At 52.4% G+C, this 10,725-nt stretch overlaps 2 protein-coding genes across 3 annotated transcripts; both read right to left on the bottom strand.

Annotated features, from left to right (window-relative positions):
- Window positions 1-696: 696 nt before the first annotated feature.
- Mrpl28 (mitochondrial ribosomal protein L28) lies at window positions 697-3,681 on the bottom strand. 2 transcript variants are annotated; one of them, XM_027425128.2, is made up of 5 exons: window positions 3,332-3,678; window positions 2,342-2,494; window positions 1,814-1,948; window positions 1,644-1,730; window positions 697-1,075 (listed from the first exon to the last, which is right to left on the bottom strand). In XM_027425128.2, exons 1-5 carry the CDS (start codon window positions 3,617-3,619, stop codon window positions 965-967), a joined length of 774 nt encoding a protein of 257 aa, XP_027280929.1. In that variant the 5' UTR covers window positions 3,620-3,678; the 3' UTR covers window positions 697-964. The 2 variants fall into 2 exon arrangements, with proteins under 2 accessions (XP_027280929.1, XP_027280930.2); XM_027425129.2 differs by lacking the exon at window positions 2,342-2,494 and having other exon boundaries at window positions 3,332-3,681.
- Window positions 3,682-3,915: 234 nt separating this feature from the next.
- Window positions 3,916-10,446, bottom strand: Pgap6 (post-glycosylphosphatidylinositol attachment to proteins 6; the record flags this gene model as incomplete). Its single annotated transcript, XM_027425127.2, is given in 12 exon segments — window positions 3,916-5,196; window positions 5,494-5,610; window positions 6,479-6,625; window positions 6,702-6,880; window positions 7,690-7,826; window positions 8,060-8,183; window positions 8,270-8,360; window positions 8,769-9,088; window positions 9,183-9,451; window positions 9,656-9,783; window positions 9,985-10,192; window positions 10,272-10,446. Coding segments are annotated over 12 exon segments (2,192 nt in total), but the record flags the coding sequence as incomplete, so codon positions are not given.
- Between the last annotated feature and the right edge of the window lie 279 nt (window positions 10,447-10,725).

The raw sequence follows: 10,725 nt of genomic DNA, 5'->3' as shown, positions 1-10,725 counted from the left end.
ACAGGCACTCCTATTGCTCCCCCTCCGAGGATCCCACTGTCCTACAGTCAGTGGCCAGGCCCAAGTCAGTGACCAGGCTCCCTTTTATACCAGCCAGGTGTGAGGCTCTGGGAATTCAGCTCGCACTACCACCTCATCTTCCTCCACATGCAGCTAGGGAGACCCTCCCTGTCCTCCCCAAAGAAAGGAATAGGTGTCAGTGGTGATGCCTCTGAGCCACTAGCTCTCAGGGTAAAAGAGGCCTGACTTCCTACCTCAAGCCACAGCCCCCAACCACAAGGTAGAGGGGAGCAGTTAAGGAAGGGGGTGCTGAAGTCATGGCCATTAAGTCCACGTGGCCCCATTTCCTGTGTCATTGAAGGGTAGATGTTGGCAGAAGCTGTAGACCCAGGAAGCTTTCCCCTTTTAGCTCTGCAGGGCATACTGCAGAGACCTGAACCAGGCCCCAGGCTCCATTCCTGAGCCCTGGACAACATTGCAGAGCAGGCAGGGATGTACACTGGCAGAGAAGAATGCCTCAACCATTAGGGACTTCTCTAAGGAAGTTAAGCAACAAGGGGGACCTCAGTCTCCACAACACAGCAGGGCCAGTAGCTACAGCTGAACAGTGCAAATAGTCCAACTGGGTTTCTGTGACAAGGAATTGACCAGGACAAGAATGCACACGACTGCAGACTTCCAAGCAAACCAGAACACTTTACGGTGGCTCCACTGTCTGAGACTTTACTTATTCCAGTCCAACAACTATAATGCTGTAAGTACTTGACCAGCTTGGACAAGCATCTGCTCCACTCCAGGTCTCCAAGAGTCCTAGCACAGAAAGGTTCTCTGAAAAGTCTACTACAGGAGCTGTGTGGTTAGCACATACCAAGCAGGGCTCACCCATTGCCCACAGGTGGTCCTTGTGCCCACCCCAAGTGTGTCCATGGTGCTAAAAACCCACAGGGAAGGCTGAGCTCAGTGGTCAGGCGTGGTCACCAGCTCTCTTCTGCACCACTGCTGGCCTGGACAGAACCTGCTCCTGAAGCCGCTGGACCAGCTCCTCTACGTAGACCTTGAACAGGGGTACAGGATCCTGAAGGGGAGAGGTCATGGTAAGGCTCAATGTAGCCCAGAGATGGAGCTCTAGGGAGGTTAGCAGCCAACTGCCTCTAGCTAAACATGGAGAGAAAACAGGGCATGGAAGAGCCAGGGATGGGCCGTCACATAAGACTGCATTCTAGGACAGCTGGGCTACACAGAGAAACCCAGTCTTGGAAAAACAAAACCAAAAAGACTGCCTGCCATCCTGGAGGGCAGAGTCTAATGCCAGAACAGGACTGCTTTTCTCTTGGACACCAAGTGTCACACCCTTCCCCTGGTTTCCCTGTCCTGGCAGCCACCACTGGCTCTAGACTATACTGGGAAAGACACAAAAGAAAAATCCTAGGGACGCTGAGTGGCCAAGCAAATACCCAGTGCCAAAGGTCCCTAAGCATTCAGGGGAAGAGCGGGAAGGACTTCAAGAGAGGAAGCATGCCATGCTTTGTCTAAGTGGCAGGAACCAAATAGCAGCATTCAGGTGTGGCAGCCCCCAAATGGGAGTCTCTCTCCAAAGCAGCCCCCCATTACTCAACCTCAGTGGCCAGTTCACAGGTGCTCACCTTTTCCTCCAGGAGCCTCTGTTTCTCTACAGCTTCCTCCAGAGTCAGGCCAACCCACTCTGCCTCTGCCTCTGGGATGACAAAACCCTGAGCAAGCAGAAGAAAGACTCAGTGAGGTATAGGGCCAGGTCAGAAGTCTCAGGCAGCAAGCAGGATGGGGAAATTCTCACCTTGTATTTGTCATAGATGGCTTGTCTCCGTTCAGGGTCATCAGGGTGTAGCTGGGGGTCCTGGCGAGCAAGCCTCAGCAGCATCCCTCGCTTCAGGTCCATGCCAAACTTGGAACACAGGTCCTCCTTTGGGGTCTGGCAGAAGGTTTACATAGGGCCAGGTGCTATAGCAGGGTCCCACCCACCCCATCAGCTGACCCTGTGGGTTCCTCTTGAGCTAGTAACCAACCATAAGCTAGACTAGAGCATATCAGGGATGGGGATCAGCACCAGCATGCAAGCCTGTATAGGTCAAGGCAATCCCAAGAAAAGGGTAAGCGGTGACCACGACCATTCACAAGTGACCTTCCTGAAGGCAGAAAACTTCCCCTGGGCTGCACCAAAGAGGACGAAGTCCTACTGTATTTTACTAAGACTTGTAACGGCTAGTCTGGGTGCCTTGTCCGCCTCTCCCCCACCCCCACGCAGTGCTGCTCTGCATCTCCCTTTATTCTAACAAGACCCTGTAGCGCACTAACCCCTGCTTGCCTTGAGAATATAGAAGTCGAACCCATAGGCCTCATCAATGAGATCTAGGGTCCTCATGGTCACAGTCACGGTGAACTTCTTGTCCAGGATCTCACTGTAAAGTTCCCGAGTGAACAGCTGAGGCTTCCACACCTTCTTTACCCTCGTTGAAAGCTGAGTGTTTAAGAGAGACTAGTTGACTGTTGGGGTGCTTCCCTACAGATCAAGTGGGCCCCAAAGCACCTTTCTGGGAGCTGGGCTATGTGAGGCTTGCCCTCTCTCCTCCTCAGAGGCTCCACAGAACCACTGCTGCTAGACAGGGCTCCTGGGACTGGACCTAAATACCTACATAGATGTCTACTTCTCTCAGGCTAGCCCTCATGCTGCTGGTATATGTTCCAGATGCTGGCACAACTGAAACCCAGCAGCCACAGGCAAGCAAGTGGCATTCTGAAAGGCCTGAAAGGTACACTCTCCTCCCACAACGCTTGACTAGGAGCAGAATTCCACCAGAATGATCGATCCCAGGCTCTGCACCTTGTTAGCTGCCTGACTCCAAGCATCTCACTCTTTATCATGTTTATGTGGGAGAAGCAAAGGTATCCTGTCACAAAAATTAGGCAAATGCTCATAGAAATTGGCAAGTGACAACCAGATTTCACCTCTCCCTCCTCTTCAGCACAAGCCTCAAATCTATCCTTCCTTTCTTTTCTCTGTGGTGCTAGGGATTTGAACCCAAGACCTTAAATATAAGCAAGGAAAGCACTCTATCACCCTGCTCCACCGCAACCCCACTCCACCCTTACTTTTGATGTCTACCTGATCAGGACCACTTCACTTCAGGACCCCACTAGACCTTTACAATTAGAGTATTCCAAATCCTCCCCGCTCCACTTGTTAGCATACTCCCTGAAACAGAGCGCTTGTGTCAGCCAAGCAGACGGTCCGCAGCGACCACGGCAGAATCTGACCAACAAAGCATGCAGAACCGCCGATGTGGCCCGCACCCACCTTGTCGTTGTTGGCATATCTGTAGCCCAAAATCACGCCCTCTCCGCCCCAAAGCCCCTGCTGGGACTCTGGAGGGTAGTAAATTGGAATGGGTACGTCCTCAACGCGTTCGCGCTGCCCGTTCTTGGGGTTGATCTTGAACTTGGCCCCGTGAGGCTTGTAGTGCACTGGAGTCGGCGTTCGTTCTTCCTCCAGCGAGCGCAAGAAGTGAGCGGGCAAACGCGCGTAGATGCCTTGCCGCAGCCGCAGCTTCTGCCACAGGTGTACAGGATACTTATGCAGAGGCATTGCGTTCCCCCCTAAAACTGAGTCGCGCGCCCGCGTCTGCCGGAACCGGAACCGGAATTGCGTCATTGAATGTGTGCCTTTGCTCACTGCCGATTGGTAGCGACGCCCAACCATCTAAAACAATCCCTTTGTCTCCGCCTTCTTTAGGGACCGTGGAAAATTATCTGAGACTGTAATGATTCAAGGCACCGTCTACCAAGTGCAGCCCAGGGGTTCCCCAACAGCTTTGGCAGGCCTGTTAGGTCCAGCCTTCCTTTCTCTCCAAGGACGCAAGAAAAAAAATTATAAGACACTTGTTTGGTTTGAAAAATCATTGTAGAATATTAAATTCATCAATTACATAAAAATACACCTTCATAGAACAGTTTAATATTTTACCACCACCCCAACAATATATACATGTTTCCCCTTTCAAGGGATGAAGTGTGCTTTGGTGGCCAAACAAAGGATGTCAGTAGCAAGGGGAGCGGCCCACATCCCATACAAAACCAGGAAAAAAAGCTCCACTGCCACACAGCAGTTGGGCCTCACAGCGGGACAGAGCACCACTGCACCAATCAACTCAGAGCTCCCAGGAGGCACCAGAAGGATTGGGCCAGGGCTCTAGAACCCACTCAAGCCTCAGCTGATCCAGTAGGGGGGTCAGCTTCCTAGGGCCTAGGGCTAACACAAAAGAATGCTCACAAGGCTAGGGCCTAGGGCTTTTAGGATGAGGAGGGCACACCAGTAGGGCAGTGTGTACCTTCTGGGGCCACACCTCATAAAGCTGAGCAGCCTACTTGCCAGGATCTTTGGCTCCAACAGAGAATGAGGGACAGTGCATGGCACCCCAGGGTCTTATCAGCTCTTTGACTATACCACAGCAACTGCAGCAATAGGGCATCCCCATGCCAAGGCAGGGTGGTACATGCTGTCAGAGACAGTGGCCTCTGTGGACTCAGGCTTCCTTGCCTTGTAGGTCTCATATCACAGCTTCACAAAGGAATAAGACAATAGGATCTCTCCCTTAGCTGCATCTTCAACTAATACATAGTGATTTGCCCACACACACACAGGTACCGGTGGTCTCCAGGTACAAGCAGCTGAGACCTACAGAGGACATTGGCAGGAGCCACAAAGATTTTGGGGTGGAGGAGTCCTCTCCTCTGGAGAAAGAAGCCAAGGAGCGCAGGACAATTTTATTCAGATGGAAACCTGGTTGGGGATAGATAGGCACCTCTCTTGTTCCCATCCTAGCTGAAGAGGTCATCAGAGTATCAGGTGTCCTTGAGCCAGCCATATCATGTCACTGTGTACAACTCATCCCGATCATTCCTGCAGATCTGGTAGTGACAGGGGAACGTCTGCAAGCAAGCCCAGGACTCAGCCTGCTCCTCTCGTGGTGGCAGAAGGAAAGCTGCACAACCAGCCAATAGGATATGCCAAATGCTATGGGTGTAGTAGTAATTTTCACTGGTCATCATGGAAGTGTAGATGGCAATGCCTACAGAGGCCATGGAGATGCCAGGCAGGATGTAGAAGACCCAGCGCTGCCACGAGGTAGGATAGCACTGTCGCCGGTGCCCACAGCGGTACATCTGGAGTAAGCAGCCATATGAATGTCAGTGCAGGCTGAGTGCAACTACAGTTCCCAGGGGTTATGAGGTCTATCTAGATCTAGGCAGCAGAACTGCATACAGACTCATGGCTGGTGGTCCTCAGGCCAAGACCTCAGGCACATGGCCATACTGGGGCTCAATGGATGGCTGCTATTGGCTCTAAGTAGATGTGGAGTTTTGGAGCCCTTGCAGCAAAACTGGAATTATAACCAGAATTAAGGGCCTGGTTCTCTTCTCTGAGTCTAAACAGGAAAACCTATGTGCCCTATTCCTTACCCACATGGAGGCCATGATCACAAAGGCAAAGAGGCAGGGTCCCATCAAGTTCCAGATGCCCCTGCGATCCATCTGCAAGGACATGGCCATGACCAGTATACCTAGTACAAACAGGACCTGGGAGAGACACAGGGATGGTTTGTGGAATCATGGGAGCCTTTAGCTAGAATCACCTGTGATGGTACAAGACACAACAGGTGCTAGTGTCATGGGTACCCATTATCAGTTTCTTATCATTCTGGTACATCTGCCAGCTCCTCTTGGAGTTAGCGGATTTTGACCCATTCCAGCTCAGCCACCTGGGAGGGAAGTGTCCTTCCTCTAGCCCCTTGACTGTGTCCAAGGGTGAACACAGAAGAACCTTTTGAGGACTAGGTGGTGATGCCCACTCCTAATGGGCAGTCTTGTACACACTTGCATGATCCTGCATACCAAGCCTTCCAGGGTCTCCCACCATGATGGCCTTAGATGGTCCGTTGGAGGGGATCCCATACCTAAGTCTCCATCAACACATCTGCCACAGCCTGCAAGTTCAAACACTTAAACTCATCTCACAGGATTCTTCAGAATTTTCCTTGCCCAGTTTTTTATATGATCATGGAGCTCCTAAGCATGCCCCTGATGAGCTATACCCAGCCTGTAGACAGAGGGCATAGTTCACAAACACCAAAGAGTCATCTCCACTGTCCAGCTGCTGCAGAGAGTCGCCAGAGTGCCCTAAGACAAGGGACCCAGGAGCATGGTTGAGGCTTCTCAGAGAAGCCTGGCCTGGCTCCTCTTTGAGATTAGGGTCCTGGACCCCCATCTCCCTTCCTGAAGTCCTCTGATGGCCACACCTTTCCTTCATATCTTACTATGACTTTCTCCAAGAGTGTGAGAGTTGACACCCAGCCCTTTCTGTTTTATACCTCTTGGCCACTCCACATACTGTATGTGAGGGCCTCTGCTTCCCTGGAGCCCAGGCTTGGCATCAGAGGCCACTCACCTGTTTCAGGATTGTCTTCAGACGGGCCATGCAAAGAATGGTCACCCAGGTGGCTGCCCCAGAGCCCAGAAAGTCGCAGTACTGAAGTGTGTCATAGCTGAGGATGCACAGCACTGCATCCCCCGGCTGGTCACAGGCATGGTAGAACTGTGAGGTAAAGCAGTGAGCAGCAGCCCTGACATTCCCCACCCAAGGTTCCCCAAGGGATTATGGCCAACCCTACCGTGGAGAAGAACATGGTATAAAAGTAGACAGAGGCCTCAACCAGGAAGGAACGGTGCACTGACACAGCAATGGGGGCCAGGAACATGAGGTTGCTGAGTGTAAGCAGAAGCGCTGCTGCCCTCTGCTGGCCCACAGTCTGGGCTGTGCTGTTGTCTGTGCAGCTCCACCCACGCCAACCTAGGGGGCCACATAACACCTAGGTATGTCCTGGAAGCGGATAGGAGGCTTCTGAACTTTCAGGCCCCTTCTCACCCAGAGAGAGCTGTGTAGTAAGCCTAATGGAATCCACAGGTGTGGTAGGAGGGAATTGGTACTGATAGAAACTGGCATAGATAAATGTGGGCAGGCATGGACAAGTGGGGACAGCTGTGGGCAGGTTGGGACAAATGTGGAAAACGCATGTAGACATGGGGAGGACAAGTTATGTGCACATACAGCAGACATGAGCAGGTGTGGAGAAGCAAGGATTAAGCATGGCTGGTACAGGCAGTCATGGGCAGTGGGAAACATGTATGGGCAGATGTGTGTAGATATAGGCGAGTGTGGGCAAGAATGACCTTCTGGGAGGAGGCATGAGCTTGGAGAAAGATGTGTGAACAGGTGTGTGTAGGTAGGGGCAGGTATGAATAGATATGAATTAGTGGGGACAGATATAAATATATGTAGCCATGTAGGGATAAATGTGACAAGTATGGACAGATGGGAACACTTGTGAATATGTAGAAACTGCCATGAAAAAAAGCATTAGTCACAATAAAAGTGTGAGCAGCTGGACATAGGCATGGACAGGTATGGGCAAGAGAAATGGTTGTAGGCACGGTGTGGGTTTGGGCAGTCAAGGGCAGGCAACACCTCCCCTGCAAATGCCTCAGTGCCCATATGCCTGTAGCAGTGGGGGGTGAGGTGGGGGAAGGGGAAGCATGGGAAGCATGGGGAGGAGTGGGAGGGAGTTTTGTCCCTGCTTTGCTCTGCAGGGTCACTCTCACCTGCTTTGCAGCTGCAGCCTGCATACAAATAGCCGTGTCTACGTAGCAGGAGGCACTGGCCATATGGCCCACAATCTTTGAAACAGGGCACCAGATACAAGGTGGTCTCCACACGAGCACTGGCCTGTTCACAATCCCTGCAAAGGAGCAGCTTGAGAGGGCTGGTTGTAGTGCTCTGCAGGTCACTCCACCACGACTTCCAAGCTCAGAGCTGAGTCCTCCAGACTCCAACAGCTAAGGCACTCAATTCCCCTGTTAGTGCTATTGTGGGGTAGGGGCAGGTAGAAAAGAAGAACCCCTCCTAACACAGAGATGCTTCCCTTCATTGCTACCAGCCCATGTCAAGTTGCCCAGGCCCAGATTCACATACTCAGAACTCTCAGGGCACACAAGCTGCAAGGAGAGGTACCAGTTGTCTGTCTCCGGGTAGGGAATGATGAGGTTGGCCGTGTGAGATGAGGCACTCAGAAACATGGGATGGCCCTGGAAAAAGGCTGCATGGGGTGGGTGTGGGGGGAGCTGTCAGAGGTGGCTAGAGGGGCCAGTCAGTCTCTCCACCAAAACTTCCTGCCCAGAATACCTGTGGTGCAGTTGAATGAAGTGTTGAAGCTGAGGAACGGCGAGGCAGCATTCACACAAGCTGCTACCACGGTGTCATTTGTGACCTCTGTCTAGAAGGGAAAAAAGTACAGGTTAGCCATTCATTGTCACCCCCTAAAAAAGGTATCTTGCCTGCCCACCTTGCATTTTAGCTCAGTCATGCTGGGTATTTGGGGGGTAGGGGAGGATCCTGCTAGCCCAAGGTTCATCAAGACCCGAGTTCCCTTCAGCTGTCTCTGGTTCTAGTGATTCCCCTGCCCATTTGTACAGGTACAATTATGGTAACTTCTGACAGGGACAGGGCTGCACCTAGAGGAAATCTGTCCTCAGATGGATCCCCTTTGGCCCATGCTGCTGGTGTCACTCTATGGCCTAAAAGGCCACCCCACCCCAGTCTCAATGCTGAAGTTACTCTGTATCCTGAGTTAAACCCAGGTCACAAGCAACTGTGGACTACTTCAGTGGGCTTCCAGAGATACCTGGTTAGTCTTCAAGATGATGATGAGAGAGCCCCCGCTGTCCATGCCTGTGTCAAGACGGAGCTGCATTACAGAAGGCACATTTGAATGCACCATCACGAAGGCCCCGTTAAGTGGTTGGAAGTGGACAGACAACACGTCTGTGTCTTCTCTCATGACGGGATAGTTCAGGAGACAGAAGGGGACACTGCCTACTCTGCCACTCCTGCCCAGTTCCCAGTGGGTAGGGTCTTGGGACAGCCGGCCCACAGAGGTGTCAGAGCTCTGGTTTGGGTTGTTTTTCATAAGATGATGGAAGGTCACACTCCATGGCCTGCACACTGTCAAGAGGATAAGGGGCTCAGCCAGAGAAATGCCTGGAGTTTTGGGGGAGGTAGGCAGAGCCAGTCCACCCCTCCCTCCCATGTAGCCCACCTGTAAAGGCAGCTTTAGCAGTGAAGACCACTGACATGTGAGGTCCTGCCAGGTTCTCAATTGTCATTTGTAGCCACTGGCCCCAGGGTGGTGAGGACAGCAGCAAAAGGCAGGATGGAGTGAGGCCAGTGCAACTCAGCACCTTTTGGAAGTTTCTAGGCAGGGTAGATCCACCCACTGTGAGACGCACTGGGCAGCCAGAGCTCACACTGGACACACAGTCCTGCAGTTCCAAGCGAAGCTCCTGGGTGTATTCAGGGACAAAGATCCTGTGGCAAGGTGGTGGCGACTCAGACTCACTAGCTCCTACTGTGAACTTCCTCTAATCTGTCTAGGGAGGGTATCTGGCCTCTCTTCCCAGCATGTCTCTAAGGTACAGCCTTCTCACCTGCAGGATGAGATAATGGTACCACCTGTTCTAAACTCAAAGGTTGGGGCTACAGGACAGACTTGACCTCCCCAACTCCACTCACTTGAGGTAGCTGGGATGGGAGAGCAGCGTCTGTGGGAGGGGAACATCAGGCTCCAGGATGGAGACTTCAACCACCCTCATGGCCAGCATATCAGGCTGGAACATATAGGCACAGGTAGGAACAGAGCCCTGGGAGAGAACAAGGCAGGGAGTGATAGGGGTCAGAGAACGCAGGATAGAGGACAAAGGAGATCTTTGAGGGGGAAGAGTTGAATCCAGAGTCTGACAGCTGAGATTATCATAAGGTCTGTCCCAGAGGTGGACAAGAAGCTGGTGGTATCCCATGCATCAAGGGGTTTGGCCTTCATCCCAGGAGGTCACCCCCCTCACCTTCACCTCGATCTTCTGGGATGAAGGAGGGAGGTGAGCAACCACAAACCAGTCACCAGCAGCTGGGTGGGAGATGCTGACAGAGGTGTTGCCCAGTAGCATGGTACTCAGCAATGTCCTGATATGGAAGGAGACCTGCTTCAAGGTGTTGTCAGGGAATCTAGAGCCCAACGGGTTGATGACAGGAGGGGCGCCATAGCGGAAATGCCTGGAAGAGATCAGGTCAAGGGTCAGGGACAGGGTTTCAGCCAGGCATGGATGCTAGGGACAGAATACTGGGTACGTACACTGTGATTTCTACGTTGGTGCATGAGGGACCGCTCTGGGACGCATGTAGCAGCCAGCGAAGCAGCACTGTGTCTGGGGGCACTCGAAAGTGGAAGAGCTGGGTGCTGCCATACCAGCTGTAGAAGGACAGCTTCTGTGGGGCCTGCGAGAAGTGCTCAGACACCAGCCCAGACTCTAGAGGGAAAAGGCAACAGTCAGGTGGGTGGGGCAGACAGGAAGAATGAGAAGATCCACTCTGGACTTCGTCACTCAGACTTTGATCTTAGCCAAGGCAAAAAATGCCTCCTGGCACCTAGATGTTGTCTGCAGGAACCAGAAGTTTCTCCTAGAAATGAGCAGTTATTCCTGTCTCCTCTCCCTAGATGACCACTGCCAACTCACCAAGGATTTGCCTTCTCACACTACAGCAACTTGCAAACAATGAAGCCAGTAGCCCCTAGCACCCACCACCTT

The sequence above is a fragment of the Cricetulus griseus genome, chromosome 7 (genome assembly GCF_003668045.3).
Source record: "Cricetulus griseus strain 17A/GY chromosome 7, alternate assembly CriGri-PICRH-1.0, whole genome shotgun sequence".
Taxonomy (NCBI): Eukaryota; Metazoa; Chordata; class Mammalia; order Rodentia; family Cricetidae; genus Cricetulus; species Cricetulus griseus.
This window is presented reverse-complemented; position numbering and strand designations above follow the sequence as displayed.